Source organism: Siniperca chuatsi, linkage group LG19 (assembly GCF_020085105.1).
Source record: "Siniperca chuatsi isolate FFG_IHB_CAS linkage group LG19, ASM2008510v1, whole genome shotgun sequence".
Lineage (NCBI taxonomy): Eukaryota > Metazoa > Chordata > Actinopteri > Centrarchiformes > Sinipercidae > Siniperca > Siniperca chuatsi.
In genome coordinates this window covers 26557805-26585304 of record NC_058060.1, presented here as the reverse complement: position 1 = coordinate 26585304, position 27500 = coordinate 26557805, and the positions used below count along the sequence as shown (strand labels likewise).

General features: G+C 51.8%; 1 protein-coding gene across 1 annotated transcript in view; it reads right to left on the bottom strand.

Moving 5' to 3' along the window:
* kmt2ca (lysine (K)-specific methyltransferase 2Ca) overlaps positions 1-27500 on the bottom strand; it is an 84567-nt gene that overhangs the window by 12690 nt on the left and 44377 nt on the right. The window contains 34 exon segments of the mRNA XM_044176282.1: positions 1992-2227; positions 2380-2575; positions 2930-3057; positions 3151-3360; positions 3561-3659; positions 3761-3882; positions 4041-4092; positions 4700-4837; positions 4926-5038; positions 5140-5315; positions 5520-5634; positions 6367-6496; positions 6592-6753; positions 7097-7291; positions 8240-8512; positions 8646-9659; positions 11378-11485; positions 12135-12590; positions 13365-13597; positions 13825-13888; positions 14021-14132; positions 14855-14969; positions 15093-15496; positions 16238-16349; positions 16474-16708; positions 16711-16874; positions 17088-17522; positions 17939-18129; positions 18215-18588; positions 18767-19045; positions 19187-20043; positions 22195-22792; positions 26086-26220; positions 27253-27453. Of these exon segments, the coding sequence (XP_044032217.1) occupies positions 1992-2227; positions 2380-2575; positions 2930-3057; positions 3151-3360; positions 3561-3659; positions 3761-3882; positions 4041-4092; positions 4700-4837; positions 4926-5038; positions 5140-5315; positions 5520-5634; positions 6367-6496; positions 6592-6753; positions 7097-7291; positions 8240-8512; positions 8646-9659; positions 11378-11485; positions 12135-12590; positions 13365-13597; positions 13825-13888; positions 14021-14132; positions 14855-14969; positions 15093-15496; positions 16238-16349; positions 16474-16708; positions 16711-16874; positions 17088-17522; positions 17939-18129; positions 18215-18588; positions 18767-19045; positions 19187-20043; positions 22195-22792; positions 26086-26220; positions 27253-27453 (8432 nt within the window).

Sequence of the window (27500 nt, the reverse complement as noted above, 5' to 3'; positions counted from 1 at the left end):
TCTGTCACAGTGTGTGTGTTACAGTGTGTCTGTCACAGTGTGTGTGTTACAGTGTGTCTGTCACAGTGTGTGTGTGTCACAGTGTGTGTGTTACAGTGTGTGTGTGTCACAGTGTGTGTTAGTGTGTGTGTGTTACAGTGTGTGTGTGTTACAGTGTGTGTTAGTGTGTGTGTGTGTTACAGTGTGTGTGTGTGTTACAGTGTGTGTTACTGTGTGTGTCAGTGTGTGTGTGTGTCACAGTGTGTGTTACAGTGTGTGTGTTACAGTGTGTGTGTGTCACAGTGTGTGTTAGTGTGTGTGTGTTACAGTGTGTGTGTGTTACAGTGTGTGTTAGTGTGTGCGTGTGTTACAGTGTGTGTTAGTGTGTGCGTGTGTTACAGTGTGTGTGTGTTACAGTGTGTGTGTGTTACAGTGTGTGTTACTGTGTGTGTCAGTGTGTGTGTGTGTCACAGTGTGTGTGTGTTACAGTGTGTGTGTGTTACAGCGTGTGTGTGTTACAGCGTGTGCTACAGTGTGTGTGTGTTACAGTGTGTGTTACAGTGTGTGTGTGTTACAGTGTGTGTGTGTTACAGTGTGTGTTACAGTGTGTGTGTGTGTTACAGTGTGTGTGTGTTACAGTGTGTGTTACAGTGTGTGTGTGTGTTACAGTGTGTGTTACAGTGTGTGTTACAGTGTGTGTTACAGTGTGTGTGTGTTACAGTGTGTGTGTGTGTTACAGTGTGTGTTACAGTGTGTGTGTGTGTTACAGTGTGTGTTACAGTGTGTGTTACAGTGTGTGTTACAGTGTGTGTGTGTGTGTTACAGTGTGTGTGTGTTACAGTGTGTGTTACAGTGTGTGTTACAGTGTGTGTGTGTGTCACAGTGTGTGTTACAGTGTGTGTGTGTTACAGTGTGTGTTACAGTGTTACAGTGTGTGTGTTACAGTGTGTGTGTTACAGTGTGTGTTACAGTGTGTGTGTGTGTGTTACAGTGTGTGTCTGTCACAGTGTGTGTTACAGTGTGTGTGTGTTACAGTGTGTGTTACAGTGTGTGTTACAGTGTGTGTGTGTGTCACAGTGTGTGTTACAGTGTGTGTGTGTTACAGTGTGTGTTACAGTGTGTGTGTGTGTTACAGTGTGTGTTACAGTGTGTGTGTTACAGTGTGTGTGTGTGTGTTACAGTGTGTGTTACAGTGTGTGTGTTACAGTGTGTGTGTCTGTCACAGTGTGTGTGTGTTACAGTGTGTGTGTGTCACAGTGTGTGTGTGTTACAGTGTGTGTGTGTCACAGTGTGTGTGTGTTACAGTGTGTTACAGTGTGTGTGTGTGTTACAGTGTGTGTGTGTTACAGTGTGTGTGTTACAGTGTGTGTTACAGTGTGTGTTACAGTGTGTGTTAGTGTGTGTGTGTTAGTGTGTGTGTGTTACAGTGTGTGTGTTACTGTGTGTGTGTTACTGTGTGTGTGTTACTGTGTGTGTTACAGTGTGTGTGTTACAGTGTGTGTGTTACAGTGTGTGTGTTACAGTGTGTGTGTGTTACAGTGTGTGTGTGTTACAGTGTGTGTTAGTGTGTGTGTTACAGTGTGTGTGTGTTACAGTGTGTGTGTGTTACAGTGTGTGTTACAGTGTGTGTTAGTGTGTGTGTTACAGTGTGTGTGTGTTACAGTGTGTGTGTGTTACAGTGTGTGTGTGTTACAGTGTGTGTGTGTTACAGTGTGTGTTAGTGTGTGTGTTACAGTGTGTGTGTGTTACAGTGTGTGTGTGTTACAGTGTGTGTGTTACAGTGTGTGTTACAGTGTGTGTGTGTTAGTGTGTGTGTGTTACAGTGTGTGTGTGTTGTGTTAGTGTGTGTGTGTTACAGTGTGTGTTAGTGTGTGTGTGTCACAGTGTGTGTTACTGTGTGTGTTACAGTGTGTGTGTGTTACAGTGTGTGTGTGTTACAGTGTGTGTGTGTCACAGTGTGTGTTAGTGTGTGTGTGTTACAGTGTGTGTGTGTTACAGTGTGTGTGTGTCACAGTGTGTGTGTGTCACAGTGTGGTACCTTGAAGAAGGTGCAGTGGGCCTGCAGTGCGCAGGTGAAGTGGTAGGTGTTGGTGCAGCGGAGGCGGTTGCAGCCGCTCGTGGCTCCGGTCTGCTGGCAGTGAGCGCAGCGTAGACTCAGACCTCGTCTCAGAGCCAGCTCCACGTTGATCAGAGCTCCGGCCTGAGTCTCATACACCTCACTGGACCACAGAGCACAGTTCAGGTGGACCTGAGAAGAGAGACGGCTTGTTAACTGAGCTGATTCTGTTCAGTTAGATCTGGCTCGGCTGGTCCAGACTATCATCAGAGACCATCAGAGAGCAGGTCCAGATGAGAGGCCAATAGACCTGAGTAGAGCCCAGTAGAGCCCAGTAGACTCACCCACAGGTCCAGGTCCAGGTTCAGCAGTCTGGCTGGTCCGTCCGTCTGTCCGTCTCCCTGCTGGTTACAGAAGCAGCACCTCCGTTGGTCTTTGGGTGACGGGTCAGGACGAAGACACGCCCCCAACTTCTTCAGCAGCACATCCACTTCCTCCTCTGTTGGCATGGCAACCGCCTCGTTAGGGATGCAAGGGCCCCTGGGTAAAAAAAGAGAGACATACACAACAATCCTCAGTGTGATGCTAACAAGCTAACAAGCTCAGTGTGATGCTAACAAGCTCAGTTTGATGCTAACATGCTAACCTGCTCAGTGTGATGCTAATAAGCTAACCAGCTCAGTGTGATGCTAACATGCTAACCAGCTCAGTGTGATGCTAACCAGCTCAGTGTGATGCTAACCAGCTCAGTGTGATGCTAACATGCTAACCAGCTCAGTGTGATGCTAACCAGCTCAGTGTGATGCTAACCTGCTCAGTGTGATGCTAATAAGCTAACCAGCTCAGTGTGATGCTAACGTGCTAACCAGCTCAGTGTGATGCTAACATGCTAACCTGCTCAGCGTAATACTAAAGCTCCAGCGTCTCCAGCGGGAACTCTTCATCCTCTTCCCGTGGCGAGACGACATCGAGTCCTCTCCACCTGGGACCGCCCGGGGGCGGGGCTTCAACTTCACCTTCACCTGTAAACCAATCAGCGATTCAGTCAATCATCTAATCAATAAATCGGCTGATCAGCTATTACCTTTGATAATTTAGTCAGTAACCACACCCACCTTGAGGCTGTCAATGCGGGGCCTGGTCTCCATGGTGATAGCGGAGGCAGGGGGGAAGGAGAGTGGTGGGGAAGAGGAGGTGGGGGGAGGTGCGGAGGGAGTGTGGAGGAGGGAGTGGACAGCGATGGAAGACATGTTGTTGGTGTACTGGTGCTGCACTCTGCTGGGAGGGGGGCACTCAGAGCCGGACAGCAGGACGGGGTCTGCAGACTGAGGACAGACAGAGACGTTATGATGTCACCAACTCTACGCCATGACATCATCTAGCAACCCGACCTTTAGGGTCCCCAGGAGCGAGGGGAGTTTGAAAGACGTGGCTGTTTAGCAGGACAGTATCCAGTTGCATTATGGGAATTGTAGGAGTCGGGTTGTTTCCATATTCCTGCTGCTCAGATTTGAATCTGTCTCACCTTGTTTCCAGCTGTTCTGTTCTGTAGGTCAGATGTGTAGAGTGCAGAACAGTTTGGACTGCAGAACACCAGGCTGGATCCTGGTCTGGACTGACCCTCCTGTAACACACACACACACACACACACACACACAGTGACTTCCTGTCTGCCATCTTTGTTGTTTCACTCTCAGTGATAAACATTTGTTTACTTTGCCCAACCTGTTTGAGCTCCTTGATGATACGGACTCCGTTTCCCAGCAGCACCTTGCAGCAGCTGCAACACTGAGGCCTGGCTGCAGCAGCAGCAGGGCCGCCATGTTGGATGTAGTCCATTCTGACACCTGGAGGCAACACACACACACACAGAATATAGAGATGTCAGTCCCAAGCTGGGGGGCAGGACAGGAAGCAGAACTAAACTAAAAACAACTAAACATCCCGCAGGATGAAGGAAGGACAGAAGAAGAAGTGAAACGGGACGGAGAAAGTGAGTACAGACCAGCGTTCCCAGCAGCAGGTGGAGGTCTCTGCTGTCTGCCGCCTGTTGAACTCTGCACACACATCAAACACACGGTCAGGATATCACATGTTACACAAGCAGCTGCCGCAGCTCGTCTGCGGCTAACGTGACGCTCAGAACGACCACCTTTATTGTGAAGGACAGGAAATACCTTACGGAAGCCGGAGTTATTGATCACGTGTGCATTAACTGTGCCATAATTTCACCACAAACACATTAAAAAGACACTTACTTAGGTTTTTTCTTTGCTAACTGAATGAACTGATCGTTTCTCACTGTGTTCACATTAAAATCCAGAGGAGTAATGTCCGTCAGTGTCCAGCAGAGGGCAGCACAGACTGCCAACACTCAACACAAAGCTCCGCCATTCGTTTCCACGGAGAGATTCTCAGACGACGCCAAAACGAAAAACAACCAACTGTCCAATCACAGCTGGGGGCGGGACGACAGCCTTTCACAGTAAAACTGTTTCCTGTGGGCCAGCCTGCAGCACGCACGCACAGACGCGCACACACACACACACACACACACACACACACACAGCACGCACAGACGCGCACACACACACACACACACAGACGCACACACACACACACACAGCACGCACACGCACACACACGCAGCACTTCCTCTCCTACCTGCGTCAGCGGCACTCGGACTCCGGCCAGCAGGGCCAGAGAGCTGCGCTCGGGGCCCGCGGGTCGGCTCAGCTGGTAGTCGGCGGGGACGGGGACCTGCAGCAGCTTCGCCATCGCCGCCATCACGTCGGCAACGTTCTGAAAAGCACAGTCACAGTGACGTCATCGGGAGGGAGGGGCTACTGAGGACTCAGCACACAGAGAGAGAGCGAAGAGAGAGGTTCACCTGAGCTGCGACAGGGTTCAGGGTTATCGCTATGGTAACCAGGTCTGTGTTAGTGCAGGAGGGAGGAGCCTGGTGGTTAGGCTCCGACTTCACTTCCTGTTTCACTGCAGAGCCTGGACACACACACACACACACAGGTGAGCAACAGGTAAGAAATTGAGCAGGAAACAAACCGACCTTACAGTCGGGGCATTTCACACAGCTGATGACTGACCTTTTCCCCAGGCGCAGGGCATGATGGGTATTGTAGGCGACGGGCAGGGCGAGGGCGGCTCCAGTTTGATGAAGGAGAGGTCGGGGTACCTGCTGACCTCCATGTCGGCCACGCTCTCTGGAGACGACGACGGGACGAAGCCGTCCGGGCTGTCGCGCTCCGACGAGTCCTGGACCCTGAGCAGCAAAACACACGAAGAAGAAAGTTGCGTCAATGCAACAGAAGAAGAAGAAGAAGAAGAAGTGACTGAAACTCTAGATTCCTCTTTTTAGAATAAAATCCTTCTAAACTTTTAACTTCCTGAAATTACACAGACTTAATTTCGTGAGTGTTTTAATCAGGACAGGTGGAGCCGCGGCATCTCAGTGGGCGGAGTTTACCTGAGCTCTTCCTGGTTGTTGTGGGGCGGGGTCGGCAGGGAGGCGGGTACATCCACAGTCTTTGAGGCGTGGTTTAGAGCCAGAAGCCCCTCCCCCTTCTGCTTCACACCTTTAACTGAAGGAAGAACACAGCGCGTTGACACGACGACCGGCTGCAGAACTCCTTCACCTGATTTTTAGCTTTTTGGGATACATTATACGGCCAAAAGTATGTGGACAGCCGAGCGTTCCCTCCGCATGTGACACCGTGTCCATTAATGCTCCGAACCTGAACCTGCTGCAGGTCCAGCACTGATGTTGGGGATCAGGTCTGACTCGCAGTCGGTGGCCTACAAACTCAGGTGGGACGAAAAAGGTGACAGATTGAAGCATTTTCTTCTTCTGATTTCTTAAAAGTGAAGATTTTACTTTTTTATATATTATAGAAAATTAAATACGTCTCAGTTTTAGTTTGTCTAAAAAAACTAATGGTTTAGACGTCACCTGCTCACAGCGTCGTTTACTGACGGTGAAGTAGCGTTCAGGGCCGACGCAGCGATCAGACGAGCAAATCTGATTCAACGGGTGCTTTTCTGGAGAGTTGAGTGTGACATCAGGCATCACACACTGTGGGCGCCACGCCGAGGGCTGTCCACATACTTCTGGCCACAGTGTAATCTTGGTTTCAAGTAAAGGCAACTGCTTCACGTTTTCCATGTAAACATTGTGCTATAAAGTTATTGTATGTAATCACTATTACACTGAAGCGTGAACTGCATTTATTCGCCTTTAAGACAAAGCAGTGGGTTAAAGTAACAGGAAGTCTGATGCGATGAAAGCGATGTCGCTCGAGGACGTGTTTTCTTACCGTCCTGCTCGGTGATGTCCTTCCTGGACAGCTCCTCCGTCGTGGCGAAGCCGTTCACCAGTTTCTGCCTGGCGACAGGCGGGGGCGTGGGGGGCAGGGAGGCGGGAGGCGTGGGGTTACTGAGGTTGTTCTGCAGGGAAACGAAGAGCGAAGCAGACAGTTAAACACCTGCGAGGCTCAGGTCGGCGTCACAGCAGCAGGGCTGCGGCAGTAAACGAGCTGCACCTTGTATATGAGCTGGGAGTAGTAGTCGGTGACTCCGTCCAGGCAGGCGTTACCGAAGGAGCCCGTCAGTCTGGAGTCTCTGCCCAGAGAGGAGCTGCCGTACGGGGGGAACAGACCCAGATCCACCCCCAGAACCGGCTCCATGAGGGGCAGCACGGACAGCTGAGGGAGGGAGGGGGGAGTAATCAATAATCAATAAGATAATAAGACCGGAGTCAGATTTCTGCGGCTGCATTACTGTTAGCAGTAAAACGTTTCAGAGCTGCAGAGAGGAAACCGCTTCTCATTTAAAAGATTCACTGCGAAGAGAAAAGCTCTGATCTCTTCTGACGTTTCCGGACCGAAACAGGAAACAGGAAACAGGAAGATCGCAGCGATGTTTCAGTTTAGTTAAATATAGATTTTATTTATAATATTTCACTCTAGTAGTGAAAGTAAATAAAGACCCATTAATGGAGGAGACAAACAAGGCACCAAGGAGGCGAGGGAGGTGCTGCTGGTCTACCTGTGTGAGGTGTGTCATCAGCGTGTCAGAGGAGGTGCTGGAGGAGCGGAGCGTCTTCTCCTCCTCCTCTCTCTTCCTCCTCTTGCTTTTGGGAGGAGCTCTGTCTTTCTCCGGCCGAGTGAGTCTCTTACAGCGCTGAGTCTTCTTCCTGCCGGAGGAGTCCAGGAGATCCGGACCCGGACTGTCCGTCGTCACCTGGAGGAGGACGGAGGTCACCACGGTAACCACGGTAACATGTCTGCTCACATCTCACACTCGTCTGTTTGCTTACATTAACGTGAAGCTACGAGCGGCTGTGACTCTCTGCTGTCAGTGAGCGTCAACCAGAGTATGGACACACTATTAACTGGAGAAGATAATCAATAATCTACACTATCAGATAATCAATATTATCAGATAATCAATAATCTACACTATCAGATGTTATTGGGCTCACGTGTTATCGGAGCATTACGCTGCCGAATGAAGCGTCTCTCCTTAATCAATAGATGAAAATCTAACAGATCTGACTGTAAGATGGAACATCGACGCTGTTAAAGATCACAAACGTGTAAATCAATCAGGCTCAACCCTTTTGACCTCGTGCAGCCGCCATTTTATCCCGTGGTCCGCTTCCTGTTTGGTGTCTTAGCTTCCGGTTGCTGCTACAGTAAAAAGTCAGAACCCTCGGTCCTGATTGGTTCACACAGCTCGCTATAGATTTCTCAAAGTTGGGAACAAACGTCCACATTTATGAGGAGGTCATGTGACCTGACACCTCAGACATCAGATTAAAGACCGCCTTAGCTAACGAGCTACCAACGAGCTAACAACGAGCTAACAATATCCTAACACCCTATAATATGTATTTTATTGGTAATATAATCTGGAATAATTAGCTTGTTACACAACAATAAGCCCGTTGTCATAGAAACTGGACTGTGCGTAACAGTGTAACTACACAACGTGACACACTTCCTGTCTACACAGGAAGTCAAAAGTCGGAGCACTTCCTTGTTGGCGTAGCGAGCTGTCAGGTGAGCTGACGAGGAGGATTAATGCTTTGTAATTATTATTTATTATACAGTTTGTAATTGTCTGCAAAAGGAATAAAAGAATAAAAACTCTGTCACAAAAAAGGATGCCAGTTAACCCCCTCCTCACCACATTGCCATGGGAACCAGGCCGGTCCTCCTCCTCGGACCGGACGCTCTCATTGGACAGCTGGCGGCGGGCGGTGGGCGGGGCCTGGCCGGTGGGTGACGGCGTGGTGGCCGGGGAGGTCTTGTCCTTCAACAGGTGCCTGAGCAGCTCCTTTCCCCCGTCTCCGTCTTTCCCTCCCCCGTGGAGAGGAGAGGGGGAGAACAATCTCTCACCCCCGCCCTCCTCCATCTTCACCACGCCTCCTCCGCACGCTCCTCCCTCCTCACGCTCCTCCTGCAGGGAAGCAGAGGCGCACAAGATACTGAAACCCTGAGCTGACAATATACTACAGTACGAATACTATGAACATATTATTACAGGTTATTGAACTATCAGAAAGATTTCACATCACAGTAAAACTCCTCACCTTGACCTCCAGACGAGCTGCAGACAGGGGACCTCTCAGAGAGTCCATGCCCAGGACGGAGCCTCTCTGCTGGGCTGCAGAGATGACGGACAGCTGCCTCTCCAACTCCGACGACGGAGCCAGACCACAGAGGGAGGAGCTGAGAGAGAACGACAGATCTGATTGGTCCATGCTGCCCCGAGTGGGCGTGGAGCAGGAAGTGTCCGAGACAGCCGGAGTGGGCGGAGCTGTGATGTCATCGGAGTGCGAGGACAACGGCGTCCTGGCTCCTCCTCTGCCCGCGGCGTCGTCTCCGTCCCTCTTCCTGCTCCTCTTCTTCTTTGGTTTGTCGTCGGGGATGATGTCAGAGTAGAGCTGGATGAGGGAGGCGGGGCCTCCAGAGGAGGAGCAGGGGAAGGAGGGGGGAAAGGGGGTAGAGGGGGAGGAAGAGGAGGAGTCGTGTCCAAATCGATGAGCCTGACCTCCAGGATGGGAGGGGGTCATTCCTGCTGCTCCTGTCCCAGCTGGCCGCACCTGCCCCTGGGCTGAGGGCCCGGTGGGGCCTGAGAGCCTCGGTCTGGTCTGGAGGTTGGAAGGAGCTAAATCCACGGGGGGCCCGTGCTCAGACGGGACCCTGCCCCGCTCTGCTGCGGCCCCGGGCAGCAGACCTGGAGATGGGTGAGCTCCGGGGTGCAGGGGTCCTCCTGTGAAGCCCTGGTGGAGGCCTGCATGCTGGGGGAATGGCGCCCCCGCCTGGCCCTGGTGCTGTGGGGGAGGTCTGGAGGTTTGGGGGGACTGCAGGAAGTCCTGGGGCAGCTCAGAGCTGAAGAAGGGCATCTGGGAAAGACTGTCCCCTCCGGGGGCGGGTGCTGACCCAGCAGGACCTCCAGGTCCCGGTGTTTGCCCGACTCGAGTCCCTGATAGAGCTCCAGATGTGGGCATGGCTGCTACTCCAGCTCCAGGACCCGAGGAGGCTCCCAGGAGGCCTTGCTGCTCCAGCTGCAGTCTCTGCTGCAGGGCGCAATGACGCTCCACCTGAGAGGAGAGGAAGATTAACAGCTGTGGTTCTACTTCCTGTTCTCCGCAGATTAACAGCTGTGTTTCTACTTCCTGTTCTGTGCAGATTAACAGCTGTGGTTCTACTTCCTGTTCGCTGCAGATTAACAGCTGTGTTTCTACTTCCTGTTCTGTGCAGATTAACAGCTGTGGTTCTACTTCCTGTTCTCTGCAGATTAACAGCTGTGTTTCTACTTCCTGTTCTCCGCAGATTAACAGATGTGTTTCTACTTCCTGTTCTCTACAGATTAACAGCTGTGGTTCTACTTCCTGTTCTCTGCAGATTAACAGCTGTGTTTCTACTTCCTGTTCTCTACAGATTAACAGCTGTGGTTCTACTTCCTGTTCTCCGCAGATTAACAGCTGTATGTGGTTCTACTTCCTGTTCTCCGCAGATTAACAGCTGTGTGTGGTTCTACTTCCTGTTCTGTGCAGATTAACAGCTGTGGTTCTACTTCCTGTTCTCCATGAATTAACAGCTGTGTGTGGTTCTACTTCCTGTTCTGTGCAGATTAACAGCTGTGTGTGGTTCTACTTCCTGTTCTCCGCAGATTAACAGCTGTGTGTGGTTCTACTTCCTGTTCTCCGCAGATTAACAGCTGTGTGTGGTTCTACTTCCTGTTCTCCGCAGATTAACAGCTGTGTGTGGTTCTACTTCCTGTTCTGTGCAGATTAACAGCTGTGTGTGGTTCTACTTCCTGTTCTCCGCAGATTAACAGCTGTGTGTGGTTCTACTTCCTGTTCTGTGCAGATTAACAGCTGTGTGTGGTTCTACTTCCTGTTCTCCGCAGATTAACAGCTGTGTGTGGTTCTACTTCCTGTTCTCCGCAGATTAACAGCTGTGTGTGGTTCTACTTCCTGTTCTCCATGAGATTAACAGCTGTGTGTGGTTCTACTTCCTGTTCTGTGCAGATTAACAGCTGTGTGTGGTTCTACTTCCTGTTCTGTGCAGATTAACAGCTGTGTGTGGTTCTACTTCCTGTTCTGTGCAGATTAACAGCTGTGTGTGGTTCTACTTCCTGTTCTGTGCAGATTAACAGCTGTGTGTGGTTCTACTTCCTGTTCTCCGCAGATTAACAGCTGTGTGTGGTTCTACTTCCTGTTCTCTGCAGATTAACAGCTGTGTGTGGTTCTACTTCCTGTTCTGTGCAGATTAACAGCTGTGGTTCTACTTCCTGTTCTCCGCAGATTAACAGCTGTGTGTGGTTCTACTTCCTGTTCTCCGCAGATTAACAGCTGTGTGTGGTTCTACTTCCTGTTCTCCGCAGATTAACAGCTGTGTGTGGTTCTACTTCCTGTTCGCTACAGATTAACAGCTGTGTGTGGTTCTACTTCCTGTTAGCTACAGATTAACAGCTGTGTGTGGTTCTACTTCCTGTTGTCCGCAGAACAGCAGCTGTGTTTCTACTTCCTGTTCGCTACAGATTAACAGCTGTGGTTCTACTTCCTGTTCGCTACAGATTAACAGCCGTGGTTCTACTTCCTGTTCTCCGCAGATTAACAGCCGTGGTTCTACTTCCTGTTCTCCGCAGATTAACAGCTGTGGTTCTACTTCCTGTTGTCCGCAGAACAGCAGCTGTGTTTCTACTTCCTGTTCGCTACAGATTAACAGCTGTGGTTCTACTTCCTGTTCTGTGCAGATTAACAGCTGTGGTTCTACTTCCTGTTCTGAGAGTGGTGCCGGTGTGACGTTTTACCTCCTGCATGAGCTGAACTCTCTGCCTCTCCTGCTGCTCCCTCAGCCTCTCCCTCCTCTCTCTTTCCTGGAAACCCTCGCTGAACGGGTTGTTGTCGTCAAACTTCACCTGCAGGTCGTGGAGACAGGTGAAGTCAAGTCAAACTGATTTATGTAGCGCCAGTTCACGACAGAAGTAATGTGTTTACAGAGCGGGAGCAGAGCAGCAGTGAGCGCTCTGAGGGCTAACGAGCTCGACTCTGAGAAGGCTGACTCGTCGTGTATCTGCAGAAATAACCTTTGTGGCGGGTTTTACAGCTTCCCTGTGAAAATGAAGGATATATATGAACATTAGACGGAACCAGACTCCTGAACCATGTTGATCCAAAAGCCAAGGACTTCTAGTTCAACTAACGACTGTCGTTCCTCTGGCTGAGAGAAACATCCCATCTTCTTCTGTGCAAAACGCTGCGATGACTTCAGAGTCACTTCTTCAGGAAATGAAAGAACCTGGACTATCTGCTGGTGTGCAGACGCTCAGAAACTGCTCTGGAGTCAGTGTCTGATGTGTGAATTATTGCTGGTAACTAAATTGGTAAACTTAGTCACCTCGACTCTGGAATAACCCGACGGCATTTCTCACTGACATTTTACAGACCAACATTTAATCGATTAATGGTGGAAGTTAGCGGCACGTGACGGATAATGAAAGTTATCATTAGCTGCAGCTCTAGTAGTGTTTGAACCAGATCAGCAGAGAACAGTTCCAGGTGCGTTACCTGATGAGAGGGGGCGGCTCCATCCCCCGCCGCTCCATTGGGGCCTCCAGCGGGGCCCCGGGGGCCTGCAGTGAAGCCCGCTGTGGGAGCAGCGAGACCGGGAACCATGGCCGGGGGGGTCTGGGTGTGTGGGGGAGCCTGGGGGGCGTTAGGCAGGGTGGGGGGCATCTGAGGGGGCAGATGAGGTGGCATCCTCTGCCCCATCACCCCCGGGGCCCCGCCCCCCGGGGTCCAACCAGAGGGCACGTTAGAGACATGGGCCGGCGCGGGGCTGCCCGCGTGGGGCTGCATGGACACCATGGGCTGGGAGAGGAGGGTCTGGGGGATGGGGGGTGCTCCTGCAGCCATCATGGGGGGGGCCGCCGGTTGCTGCTGCTGCTGCAGAGCTCTCTGCTGCTGCTGCTTGGTCCTGTAGTCCTCGATCAGCTCCGCGTGATCCTTCTGCTGCTTCCGGATCTGAACACAAACATCACACCGCAGCGTTAAACTGAAACTGCTGAGACTCCACCTCTGTTTCAGACCACCACCACCACCACCACCACCACCACCATCATCATCATCATCATCATCATCATCGTCGTCTCTGCTAACAGGTGTGTGTGAGTCACAGCTGGTGGGTCTTCCTCCTCTGAGCCATAAAAACTGTTAAAACACATCAGCGAGCCGCTCTGCTGCACCTTCATCACCATGAACACACACACTGTAGTTTATTCTGCCTCACACACACACACCGTCCTGCTGCCCCAAACACTCACTACAGCACCACACGTGGATTCATCCGCCGCTGGAAATAGTCCCCAACAGATGCTCTGTTTCCTCCTGTTGGTCTGATAGAAACTACAGCGAGCAGCTGTTTGAGGAAACTACTGAGCCTTTCAAACAGGAAACTACAGATCAGTGTTTTTAAAGATTTCTAGAAGACGCCACCTGACAGGATTTCAGCAGCGCTGTGATATGTGAGCATCGTACAGCTTGACCCCCCGGTGAGGGTTCGGGTATGTGGCGCTCAATAGTTCAATAACTGTTCAATAACTGTACACATAAAATATCTGCGTCGGCCTGGATCTTTTAAAACGGAGAAAAGGGAAGGAACCGTGTCTGATATGAAGTGAAACGAAACGTGTGAAGAGGATCATTATAAAACCACCTGTGTCTCCACAGAGTCTGTGCGCGAGCGTCTGTACAGGTGTGCCCTGCGGTTCTAACGAGGCCCCGGGTGCGGCTGTGTACCTGCTCCAGCTGTTTCTGGACCGCCCCCTGCTGCTCTGCGATGTGGCGGAGCTGGGCGGCGTCCTCCTCGGCGAAGGGGCGGCCGGCCTTCTTGGCTGTTCTCTGTTTGGCCGACAGAGATTTCTTGGTCTTGCGGTGAGCGGCGATCTGGTCCTCCAGGAGGCGCTGCTGCATCTGCAGGAGCTGCTGCGTCTCCCCCAGCCACTCCTCGTACTGCCGCCGCTGAGACTCGTCTGCAGGAAACAGGACGGCTTTCATTTCATCGGCTTTCCTTCGTCATGTTGATTCTCTGTTATTCTTCTACATATTTACTTGAACTCTGAACTACTCGTTCTCTCTACCAGACTCACATCATCACAAGAGCAGATTTCACACACACTCGACAGGAAAAACTAAAAAGACACACGAAGCCTTCACAGCGCTGATACCGATGGCGTCCCGACGCTGTTCTGATACTCACTGACGAAGCCCGGGCCGAAGTTGGGGGGGTTGGGTCGCACCAGCTGGGGGTTCAACTTCCCGTCCTGACAGGAAGAGAAGACACTTCCTGTTTGAAGCCACACTCAGCAAATACAGGACACATTGTTGTTTTCCACACAGCGACGCTGTCAAGTATCACGTTAATCATTCACTGTGAAATAAACGGCTCTACACACCTGTTCCACCAGGTGTGGAGGCTGAGGAGTCCCCTCTGGACCCGGGGCCACTGGAGCCGCCACAGCCACCGGAGCCACCGGAGCCACCGGGGCCCCCGGAGCCTGCTGGAACCTGACACACAAAGACACAGACGGAGTTAAAGAAGTGACGTCTGTCAGCGTTTCAGTGAGGAACAGCTGAGTACGGCTGCAGGAAGCTCCGGCGCCCGCAGATCCTTCAGCGGGGAAACACTCCGGTACAGTTTACTGAAGTAAAGGTACAAAAGGGTTCGCAGCAAAATATACTTTCAGTGAAGTACTCGTCAGGTAGAATTACTGATGCGTTCATCACTTTAATGACTTTGTGTTCTGCTGCTGTGAAGAAACAGTAATAATACATTTATAATAATAATTTATTTGTTGTTATATTTGTATTATTAATCTGAATCTGCACAGTAACAAGTTACTGAAGCACGAAATAAAAGCACAATATTTAGGTAGAAAGCATGAAAATACAGTACGCAGAATATGTCGCCATGTTCTCTTATAATTACACCATTAGACCATCTGCTACGCTCGTGCAGACGACAGGCAGAACTCTGCAGCGTTTCCAGACTGCAGTGTGTGTAAAGTAGAGATCACGTTTCCAACACGCTCCCGTGAAATATGGCCACTACAGCTGGACTGAATGTATTTATGCGTTTACTGTTTCTGACCACAGGTGAGATAAGAACTCGGCAGACGCCGCCGGAGCCGAGTGTTTCTGGGGGCCGGGTTGACCCCATGACACACAGCCCCCTCCATTTGCATAATGAAGCAGAAATGCATAAGGTCAGAGGTCAGAGGTCGTCGTACCTGTTGATGACCATGGGGTTGAGTCCCAGGTTGCCCTGGGTCACGACCTTGTTGATGCCCTTCAGAGCCACCATCTTGGCCTTCATGATGGGGTCAGAGATGGAGTCAAAGTCTGCTGAACACACACACACACACACACACAAATTAAAAACAGCAGCAGCACTTACAGGAGCACTATCAACAGTCTGTCGGGGTTCAGGTCTGTCGGGGTTCAGGTCTGTCGGGGTTCAGGTCTTACCCATGTTGGGTAACAGAGAGTCTGGGGCGGACTGATGTCTGATCAGGGCCTGCATCTGTTTCTGCTGCTGCTGCTCCTGGCGCTCCTGGTCCAGCAGCTCCTGCAGGAGGAGCGGCTGCTCCTCAAGGAGCAGAGGCCTGTGCTTGTTCTGGTCCTGGTCCTGGTTCTGGGTGAAGACGGACTGGCTCTGGGTCTGGGTGGAGGACCCCGGGTGCGGAAGCTGGGTCTGGGGGTTGAGGAGGAGGCGAGGCTGGGAGGGTTGGAGGGACAACTGGTGAGGCGGGGCAGGGGGCCCTGAGGAGTCAGACTGGGGTGGGGGACACTGGGAGACCGCGAGGGTGGGGGTGAAGAGAGCTGAGGGGAGGGTCCAAACGGTCTCTGCTGCTGCTGGAAGACCTGTTGACCTGGAGACAGAGGGGGAGACAAGGAGAGACAGAGGGGAGACAGAGACACAGAGGGGAGACAGAGAGAGACAGAGGGGAGACAGAGGAGAGAGACAAGGAGAGACAGAGGGGGAGACGAGAGACACAGAGGGGGAGACGAGAGAGACAGAGGGGGAGACAGAGGAGAGACAGAGGGGGGGACAGAGGAGAGACAGAGGGGGAGACGAGAAAGAGGAGGAGACAGGAGGAAATGAGAGAGACAGTGGGGGGAGACAGAGGAGAGACAGGGGACAGAGGAGAGACAGAGGGGACAGAGGAGAGACAGAGGGGAGACGAGAGAGACAGAGGAGGGAGAGAGAGAGAGGGGAGACGAGAGACACAGAGGGGAGACAGAGGAGAGAGAGAGAGGGGGAGACGAGAAAGAGGAGGAGACAGGAGGAAATGAGAGAGACAGTGGGGGAGACAAGGAGAGACAGAGGAGGAGACGAGAGAGACAGAGGAGAGAGACGAGAGAGAGAGAGGAGGAGACGAGGAGAGACAGAGGAGAGAGAGAGGAGAGAGAGAGACAGAGGGGGAGACGAGAGAGAGAGAGGGGAGACAGAAGATTTTCTGGTTAAACTTCAGCTGCTGATCAGCTCAGTAAATAAAGATCAATAATCTATTAATAAAGAAATGGATCGAGTAGAAAATGATCAATAGTTCCAACGCTCCTAAAATCTCTTAATACATTTCAGGAAGTTCACATTTGTGGTATTTGTTTACCTCCAGCCATGGGGAGGTGAACCCTGGATGCCAAGCCCGACGACGGAGCCTGTTCCTGGGTCTGGAGAGCTGGCAAGGCCCCTGAAGCGGAGCCAGAGTCTTCGACACTCTCCTGGAGGGACGGAGGAAGTTGTTCATTATATTTTCTCCCTTTATCAAACTATTGATTTTCATTTAACGATTTGTCATTTATTAGTAGTGATACTTCAGTAACGATAAATAAGAGAGGGTCCCACCTTGGTGAGGAGAGCAGAGGAGCCGGGCTGGCTGGAGCCCGCTGCCTCGGCCCCTGGGGCTCCTGGGGGTCTGCTGGTGGTGATGACCCCAGGCTGTGATGCAGGGTACTGGGGTGCAGAGGGGCCGTCCCTCGCTTCTGTCTTGATGCTGTCCTGCACTTCCTGTTTGACCTGGCCTATCAAGCAGGTGTGGCTCTCTGTCTTTCTGGACCCGCTGGATCCCTCCCTCCTCTCCCCACCCTCCTTCTCCTCCACCGGCTCCCCCAGGTCCAGCTCCTCGTTGAACATGTCCTTCTTGTCCTCCAGATTGAGCTCGGGATCAGCGTAGGCGATCAGGTCAAACTTCCCCGACAGCAGGAAGTCGTGGAGGTCATTAGGACCCAGATCCAGGTCCTCTTTACCTGAAACAGCCAGCAAGAACTTTAAAACCAGACAATGTATGTTGGCATGTAGTAATATGTGAAAAGGATCTCGCTGGTGGCAGCGGCGTGTCTAACAAACAACATGTAAACTCTGTCCTGAGGGGGGCGCTATAAATCTGGACCTTCCGATCTGAAACTAAAGCTGCTGCTTCTGTAGATCTGAGTATCGAGATGCGACCCGTATGTTCGTACCGTCTTCAGGGTCGAGGTTCAGGTTCAGGTCGACCAGATCTTTCACCTCCACGTCCTCCAGATCCTTCACGGCCGAGTCCTCCCCCTCCAGGTGCTCCTCTATCCCATCAGCCCCCGGCAGTGCCGACTCGCCGCTCTGTGTCAGCGCCGCTGTGTGGACGAGGTGCTGCTGATGCTGCTGGTTCAGCTGTTCCATCACCATCTGCTGGCCCAGCGGCGCCTCAACCGTTCTGGACCCCTGTCCGGGTCTGACCTGAGACGCCTGGGGGTCTCTGGGGTGCAGCAGCGGGGCAGAGGGGTCCGGGGAGGCCGGCAGAGGGAAGGGCAGCCTCAGGCGGTGTTCAGGGGCGCGGTGTCGAAGCTCGATGTAGGGCTGTCCCATGATGCTGTGCTGCTGGAGGGGGAGGGAGCGCGGGAGGAAGGGCTGGGGGACACCTGGGGAGGGGAGGGGATATCAGTGACTTATAAAATACGAATAAATAAATGATAGACTTTTTAATCAGCGTATTCAGAGCCTTTACTTACGTTAACGAATCAATACCAATATTTTTTCATATTGGCAGGAGAGGTCGTGTAAATATCTGAATATCAATACGTAAAACACTGGAAAAATATAAATATAATACGAGTATTATGCTGCCCGTGCCACCTCCACCTTTTTAGTTCAAAATAATCAATAAACAATACAGTTGCAAAAACGTCAGTCAGTCAAAGTACTCATGACACAGGCAGGGCGGTGCCAGGAGCGTTGGACTGATCTGATTGGGCGATCATCGCTGATGCATTACATGTAAGCAGCTGGTCAAACTCGTTTGAAACCGCTCAACACGCTGTCGGCCGGCCGTCCTCACCTGGCAGCATGTGTGGGGGAGCGCTGGGAGCGGGGAGGGGTCGGATGCCGGTGAACTCCCCGGGCATCGGCCTCCTCATTTGGACGGGGACTCCCTCCACCACACTGAGCCCAGAGCCAGGCACCGATCCCTGGGGAGGACGCAAGAAGGAGTCCTGGAAACCCGCATGAGCTCCTGGAGGAACACTGAACCTGGAGAGGAGGAGAGGAGGGGGGGATGTGAGTAGAGAGCGCATCATCAGATCAGGTCAGGACCAGGTTTTGTTGCTCCTCTCACCTCAGGACCGGCCCTCGGAGCACCAGCTCTCTGGGGAGGCTCTGCCTGGGGAAGGGAGTCTCGGTGGGGGTGAAGCCCCTCTGCTGCTCCCCTGGGAAACCTCCAGGGAACCTCGGGGCCGGAGCCCCCCCCGCCCCACCAGGCCTCACTGTGCCAGGGTAAGGGGGTGGTGGACGTCCAAACAGGTCTGCTGGAGGAGCAGCGGAGGAGTCCTCCTGGGACCAGTGACGCGGTGTGGCAGAACCAGGGGTGGGTCCAGGTGCAGCAGCAGGGGGTACCGCGGGTCCAGAAGCTGCCTCCTGCAGACCTTTCTCCTGCCGTAACGCACTCTTCTGCTGCTGCTGCCTCAGGATGAGCTGCCGGAGCCGCTGGCGCTGCACAGAACAGAGACAACACGGCAGACCTGAAACCAGAAAATAAAAACTGAGACCAGACAGCCAAACATACGGCTGTGACTCAAGAAACAAAATGAAACACGGCACGAAATGCTGAAACACGTAACACACGTTTTTTACTTTAACGACTTTCCGTCCTGGAGAACACCTGTCCTACCTGTCTCAGCTTCTCCTCTGAGTCGCCAAGCTGAGGCAGCATGCTTATTGGTCCATCTAAAGAAGCCACGGCCAGCGCTGCCATTTCATTGGTCGTCTTGTCCGTCTGCGAGGGGCCTGGTGTCATGTGACCCTGCTCGAAGGGGTCGTGACCAGGAGTCTGACTGGCCAAGCCAGAGAAGCCGCTCTCCTCTGAAATCCCAGAGTGCTTTGGGGTCTGGTTGCTGGGGGTTCTGGGAAATGAATCCTGCATTTGTTGTCTTCCTGGAGACTGCTGCAACTGAAGAGAGAAGAAGAAACACCCATTAGCTCGTCCGTGGCACCCTGCTGTCCGTCAATCAGAAACATGCGAGTTAATGCTGTTGTCACTATGAAGCCCGTGTAAAGTGCAGTACAGACATATAAAACTGTTATCTGTTACCTGGTTGTGTGTCGGAGTGAAGGCCGCCGTTTCTCCAGACGGTCCTGGAGCCAAAGGAGATGAACCGGATCCTGCGGGCTGAGGATTGAAGCTCTCCACCGAGGCCTGGCAGAATGAATCAGGGGCCTTCTGGGGCCGCGGCGTGGAGGGTTGCTGAGCGTAGGGGTCAGTGCTCCGCTGGCTGCCTGGTGATCGAGGGAAGCGCTCTGTGACAGAGGGGTGGGGCGTCCCTGGGTTGGAGGCATAGGGGTCGAGGGCTGGGTGGGAGGGGGACGGCCGACGGTTGGCAGACTGCTGGTTATACTGGTCCAGTCGCAGCGCCGGCGGTGTGGCGAGGTATGTGGGGTCAGATTGAGGGCGCGGTGTACCAGGGGTCTGAGGGTTGGCGTAGGGGTCAGGCGAGGGCCGGGAGGTCATAGGTGACTGCTGGGTGAAGGGGTCAGTGATCTGCTGGCTGTAGTCAGGTCTGGGGGTGCCGGGCGTCTGGGCGTAGGGGCTGCGGTGCGGGGAACTCAGCCCTGACAGCGGACTAGAGGGGAAGGGAAGGTCCTGCGACTGGGGTAGGGTAAAGCCCAGGTCTGTGGGTCTAACCGGGTCCCTCCTTCCTCCTCCTCCTGTGTTGCCAAATATCTCTGGCTGAGGCTGATGGTGGGGGGGCATGGGGGCTTTAAAAACCCCGCCCTGGACCAGTTCACCAGCCCGACCGTACAATTCAGACACCGCTACACGGATGTTACTGCTGTTATGGGGAGTCCTCTGGTAGGTCTCCGTCGCTCGGATACAAACATGTCTGGCTAAATGCTCAGGGGCCGAGCCCGAGGGGGGGCTCATCATAGCTGCTCTGCTCTGCTGCAGGCCTGGGAAGAGAAAACAAGGAGGAGAGGTCACCAGGAGGAGAAAACGAGGAGGAGAGGTCACCAGGAGGAGAAAACGAGGAGGAGAGGTCACCAGGAGGAGAAAACTATGAAGAGAAGTCTCTGGGTAGAGAAAACGAGGAGGAGAGGTCACCAGGAGGAGAGAACGAGGAGGAGACAGTCACCAGGAGGAGAAAACGAGGAGGAGACAGTCACCAGGAGGAGAAAACAAGGAGGAGAAAACAAGGAGGAGACAGTCACTAGGAGGAGAAAACGAGGAGGAGACAGTCACTAGGAGGAGAAAACTATGAAGAGAAGTCTCTGGGTAGAGAAAACGAGGAGGAGATGGTCACTAGGAGGAGAAAACAAGGAGGAGACAGTCACTAGGAGGAGAAAACAAGGAGGAGACAGTCACTAGGAGGAGAAAACGAGGAGAGGTCACTAGGAGGAGAAAAAAAGGAGGAGGCCATCACTAGGAGGAGAAAACTATGAAGAGAAGTCACTAGGAGGAGAAAACAAGGAGGAGAGGTCACTAGGAGGAGAAAACAAGGAGGAGACAGTCACTAGGAGGAGAAAACAAGGAGGAGATGGTCACTAGGAGGAGAAAACTATGAAGAGAAGTCTCTGGGTAGAGAAAACGAGGAGGAGAGGTCACCAGGAGGAGAGAACGAGGAGGAGACAGTCACTAGGAGGAGAAAACTATGAAGAGAAGTCTCTGGGTAGGCCATCAGGAGGAGAGGTCACTAGGAGGAAAAACAAGGAGGAGAAGTCACTAGGAGGAGAAAACAAGGAGGAGAGGTCACTAGGAGGAGAGAAAAAGGAGGAGACAGTCACTAGGAGGAGAAAACTATGAAGAGAAGTCACTCTGGAGGAGACGGTCACTAGGAGGAGAAAACGAGGAGGAGACGGTCACTAGGAGGAGAAAACAAGGAGGAGGAACTAGGAGGAGAAAACAAGGAGGAGACAGTCACTAGGAGGAGAAAACAAGGAGGAGATGGTCACTAGGAGGAGAAAACTATGAAGAAGTCTCTGGGTAGAGAGGAGGAGGAGAGTCACTAGGAGGAGAAAACGAGGAGGAGACAGTCACTAGGAGGAGAAAAAAAGGAGGAGATGGTCACTAGGAGGAGAAAACAAGGAGGAGGCCATCACTAGGAGGAGAAAACTATGAAGAGAAGTCTCTAGGAGGAGAAAACAAGGAGGAGACAGTCACTAGGAGGAGAAAACAAGGAGGAGACAGTCACTAGGAGGAGAAAACAAGGAGGAGATGGTCACTAGGAGGAGAAAACAAGGAGGAGGCCATCACTAGGAGGAGAAAACTATGAAGAGAAGTATCTAGGAGGAGAAAACAAGGAGGAGACAGTCACTAGGAGGAGAAAACGAGGAGGAGACAGTCACTAGGAGGAGAAAACAAGGAGGAGACAGTCACTAGGAGGAGAAAACAAGGAGGAGAAGTCACTAGGAGGAGAAAACGAGGAGAGGTCACTAGGAGGAGAAAAAAAGGAGGAGGCCATCACTAGGAGGAGAAAACTATGAAGAGAAGTCACTAGGAGGAGAAAACAAGGAGGAGACAGTCACTAGGAGGAGAAAACAAGGAGGAGACAGTCACTAGGAGGAGAAAACAAGGAGGAGACATGGTCACTAGGAGGAGAAAACAAGGAGGAGACAGTCACTAGGAGGAGAAAACAAGGAGGAGATGGTCACTAGGAGGAGAAAACAAGGAGGAGACCAGTCACTAGGAGGAGAAAACTATGAAGAGAAGTCTCTAGGAGGAGAAAACGAGAGAGACAGTCACTAGGAGGAGAAAACTAGGAGGAGATGGTCACTAGGAGGAGAAAACAAGGAGGAGACAGTCACTAGGAGGAGAAAACTATGAAGAGAAGTCTCTAGGAGGAGAAAACGAGGAGACAGTTACTGGGAGGAGAAAACAAGGAGGAGATGGTCACTAGGAGGAGAAAACAAGGAGGAGACAGTCACTAGGAGGAGAAAACAAGGAGGAGATGGTCACTAGGAGGAGAAAACAAGGAGGAGGCCATCACTAGGAGGAGAAAACTATGAGGAGAAGTCACTAGGAGGAGAAAAGGAGGAGAAAACGAGGAGACAGTTACTGGGAGGAGAAAAGGAGGAGAAAACGAGGAGACAGTTACTGGGAGTTACCTGGTTGCGGTCCGAGGCTCCTGGAGACATCAGAGGTTTTAGAGTCTGGGGACGGTGCGGGGGAACCAAAGGCATCGTGGGCCGGCGAGGCACTGAGGGAGTTGCGACGCTGCTGCTGGGGAGCTGGGGGGCCGCCAGCCTGCGAGGAGGTGGGGCGAGGAGTTCCTGCTACCTTACTGTAGGGGTCCCAGGGCGACGAGGGGCGGGAGGAGGGCGGGGAGAACATCTGGGGGGAGGATGGGGGCTGATGGAGAGGGGAGGAGGGGTGGGGGGAGTGAGGGAGAGACGAGAACCCGGAGGGGGGAGGGGCTTGTGGTCTGAGGAAGACGTCGTCAGCCAATCCTGAACTCTGGCCCCCCTGCAGGAGGAGGTGCTGTCTGGACTGACCCTCCCTGGAAGCCGGCGGGTGGAGGGGGGAGCCGTTGCCCCCGGCGACGGGCGTCACGGGGCTCCGGCTGCCGGTTTCCGGGGAAAGTTGGCGCTGGCCGGCTAACAGCTGCTGCTGCTGCCTCTGCTGCAGGAGCTGCTCGTTCTTCACCTGCTCCAACTTCTGAGTCGCCTCGATCCTCGCCAGCTGCTTACTCTTCTGACGCATTTGCTGGGAGAGAAACCGAAACACAAAGAGAGAAACACGGGAAGACAAAAACAGACACAGAGTGACACGCGTCAGCGCGTTGATTGGTGTCTACACGTGGAGTTAAAACATGATGACATGGCAGCTAGCAATGCTCGCTTTCCCTCTCTCTCTCTCTCTCTCTCTCTTGCTCAGCAAATGTGGGAGAATCAGTGATGAATGGTGGAGTTTACGGGGGTGGGGGTGGGAGGGGGAGGGGGAGGGGGGCGGCAGAAACCACACGACTAAAACACCTCCATCATTAGATTCATTCAGCGTACTGGAGGATTGAACATGTGCTTGTTACCAGACTAATGTGCTGGATAATAACTCAGACTGTGTGAGATAGGACAGAACTGTTTTAGTCCTCCTGTGGTTCTGGTTGTGGTGCGGTTGGGATGGTAGAGGGGTCTGGGGGGGGGCTTTACAGTCACATCTTGTTTGAGCTGATCATTAGTCCTCCCTGCTGACTGGTCTTTCCTGTCTGTCTCTCACCTGGTTAATCACACCTGCAGTGATACCTGCTCACAGTCAATGTGAAGCTGCTGTCGTCCTTCAGCACACAGACCACACACTGAGGGGAAAACACTCCAGACACTGGTCCTGCTCTCAGACTGGGACACATCCTGGACTTCCAGTCACATGGTCTCAGAGCTCAGGTGTTGTCTGGTGATCACCTGCTTGTATCACATTTTTCAGATATGATTCTGACACCTAAACTCGGGTGCTGATACCAGTGGCCTTTTCCCCCCAAACCGTAAGACCTGTAACGCAGAATGCACGCAGGATCCGGCTCCGTCACGGTTTCAATGGGAGGCGTTTCAGCAGCGCCTGCTCTTCGGCAGCCATATTAATAATGTAGTTGTTTTAAAGACATAAATACACGTTAGCAGCTCATTTAGATGGCAGCAGATGCTTTGTGGCTGAACTTTAATATGACGACCTTTTGTTGCTTCTAACTCTCAGTTTAAATGTCAGTACAGCTTCCTTGTTGTCTCCGTTTCAATATGCAAATTAGTTAGACGGGGCTGGCGGACTTGTCACCAGACATGGCGTGTCCCAGGTCAAGGATGGCAATGCCACGAATGGATGTTGTTCATTTTTAAAATCACTTTTTGTGAGGGCAGTCTCGCTAACTACCACTACCGCCGGTAGCTTCAGCGGAGTCAGGCGACCTTTCAGCTCGTCGGGTGTCATGCTGATCGGATTTCGTTTACGCCGGCTGACATCGGATCACAACCTCCAGATGTGGTCTGGCTGATCCGCTCACATCCCAATGCATTCTGAATGCGTTTGCACGTTGCATTAGCGTGTTTTTCCTGATCCAGATCGTATGTTAGTACCAGGTGTAAATGGGGGTGATCAGATTTCATCCTCGCTCAGTCGTCTGACGACAGAAACAAAAGTATTCAGCTGCCTTGAAACAGCGATGGCGATCAGAGAGAGCAGGAAGAGACTGAACCCAGCTTTAACGGACGTCTAACTCCCTCACTTTTCTCTCTAACTACAAACACCAAAACTAGTTTAGCTGTGTATATGAGACAGTTAGAAACAAATGAAATGCACAATTAAAAATGTATTTTAAGTACTATATTTATATACATTCACAGACGGCTTCAGGCTTCAGAGATGCGAGCTGCTTGGAGCAGAGTAAAGATGGCCGAGCGGCGAGACGCCCTGGACACACATACTGCAGCTGGAAGACAGCGGATCGTCTCCAGCAGCCGGAGCCGGACGCTGTGTACATTAACCTCACCGAGTGCGACTCATCCGGATCATCGAGACACTAAAGAACTGAGTCTATTCAGAAACGCGGTTTCTGTAATATCCTGGACAGGCTGCTTCTAACTCACAGAGACATATCAGACCTGTGGCACTGTTTCACTTTAAAGAGTCGCAAGCCAAAAAGGTTTGTTTGACTGGTGGTTTAGTCTGAAGTCTAGTCTAGTTTAGGGCTGGTCTCAGATCAGTCTCAGAGGAGACTCAACACGCTGCTTCTGTGAACTTTGTGACTGTCCTCCATCTTCCTCTACTGTCTCCGTCCCCTTTCATCTGTATGATTAAGCCTCAGCTAATCAGTAAATCAACTACTGTAACTGACGGGGCGTATCCAGCTGACCCCGAGACCAGAACCATCTGAGACCTGTTCTCGGATCAGCGTGAGGTGGATGTTGAAGGACGGCAGCAGACAAACATTCAGAGCGAGGCAGCATCCCTTCAGAATAAAATCAGTCAGTTCTGAGACAGACCGAGGCCACGGACACCGACTCTGGGTCAACTCCACTTCAGCTGTTCTCCAGCTGAAGTCATTGTTTGTGTCCCCCCCCCCCCCCCCAAAACTGTGCTTTGGCCCAGAGAAGATGACCGTGACCGATCCTGGGTCCATGTGTCTGAAATCCTCTGTGGTCTGGGAGAGTCTGCGTCGGCCCGGTCTCGGTACAACACCTGTAGTTTCCGGTGTTTCTGTCCTGGAGGTCAGTGCCGTTTTTAAGTCTGTTCTTCGTCCTGCTTTGATCTACGGTGACACGATGACGCCGCACACGTACTTTCAGATACTTGTGTTGTAGTTGTGTTAGGTGGCCTCAGGTTTGAGATGCTGACGGCGTACTGGTGTGCTCCTGGCTAAAGCTAAAGATTACGGTTAAGAAAAGTGACTTTTGAATCTGGACTCTCCGTTCAGTAACGTCTGAACGTCTGAAACTGGAATCCTCCGATTTAACACCAGCGTGTCGAACAAAATGACTGCGGCTGTAACGGCAACAGCGCTGTCGTCAGTACTGGCCGCTCTGCTCCGCAACACACGAAACATACAGGTGAATTACATCTGGATTATTTTGATTTTCAATTAATCCTCCCATTACTTTCTCGATCGATTAGTCGTTTGGTCTATAAAACAGGAAGCTGTGAAAAAAGCTCGTCAATTTTCTGTCAACAAACACCAGCATTTCCTGAACCTTTGCACCTTTAAGAAGCTGGAACCAACGATTCTTTTTGGCATTTTTTGCTTAAAAAAACTGAATTATTAATTCTTAAATATTAATTTTCTGTCTGTCGACGAATCAATCAATCAATCAATGAACCGACTAATCCGCAGCTCTGCTCTGGATTCTAGTCTCCTGCAGAGTAGACACCAGCTGAGGGCAGCTGACCTCCAGGTGATCACAGCGAAACTCAAGTGTGTGTGGACCGGCGCAGGAGCGACCTGGGACAGGAAGAGGATTTCAGAGCGTCGTGGATCCAGGAAGTCTGCCTCGAACAGGTTCGCCTTGAGATCTTACCAGAGCCTCTTTGCCACCTCCTGCTACAGATGCCTGGTAGGGACAATCTTTATCTGTTGGTGATTTTAGGGCTTTGCTTTGGGGGAGATTTTCCTGCCTCTTCTTACCGGCTCCCCATCTGTCATTTACCTCTCCCTTTTCAATGACAATTACATCAGAGATATTAGTTGGAGTGAGTGAGGCTCAGCAGGCATGCACATCATCTTCATCACTTATCTTCATCAATGACACAATGACAACAGCTCTTTCATGCCCCCACTGAAGTCATCTGGCCCCATCTCTCAGTCTGACTCTGCATCCCCCTGACATGCAGCCTGGCGGTTACCATGGTTACTACTCAGAGAGGGAAACCAACACCGTGACAGTCACGAAGAAGAAGAGATTGAGCACTTCCTGTTTCGTGGAGGTGTCACTTCAGTTGACACACCTGCTGCAGGCGGAAATACACATTTTAAAACAAGCTTTTGTTTTACGGGATGCCAAACGTGCAGATCACAGACTCACACTGCCCCCGCAGTCAAAACACTGCCACTGCACGTTGGTTCAAAGCGGCAGCACTGGACGTTTTATTTAAACTGCACTTAACTGCTGATTTTACTTCTTTGTCCATCAGTATTTCATTTTATATTTCATCTTTATTCTCATTTGAGTCTGTTTTTATTTCTATTTATTTCCTTTTCACTGTGTTTTATCTCACGTGAAGATAAGATCGAACTGAATTCATCCCGAGGGAAAAGTTCTGTACGAATAAATCCAGTCGTGAAGGAACAAACAGGTGAGCTAGTTCTGCTAACAGGTAACAGACTAACTGCCATTTTGGCTTCTGACTAAGGTACCTTAAAATCACAGATTTAAATTGTAGATTAATATATGAGTTGGTTCAATAGAAATACTAAGATTACAAATGGACATAAACACAGCAAAACATTAAAAACTCAAACGTTTATTTGCTTAAACAAACGAAGAAGAGGGATCCTTCATCCAAGACTGCAAGATCTGCAGAAACCCTTCATTACAGTGAATTCATGACTTCATTCAGGATGCATATTAGTGAGTTTTGGTTAAATCCTGCGGTTTGTGACAGGAGTCTGGTGTTGATTTCTCTCTCCGGTTCTACTTCATGGGGGGATGAGGTGTTAAAGACAAACGCACTGAAACTCTGCTCACCTGTCTGAACTTCCACTCCTGCTCCTGTTCTGTCTCTTTGGGCCTCAGCGGGTCCTTGAACGCCCCATCCGTCTCCATGGAAACGGGGTCATAAGGTCCCGGGGGCGGCGGCTGCTGCGAGGGCTGGTGGCGTTTGAGCGGGTCGTTGGACAGCTGCACCTTGCTGATGCGCTGAGCCGCCCGGTTATCTCGAGCTTTTTGCTGCCGGACAGAAACAACAACACCTCGTTCACACCGACGGACTCACT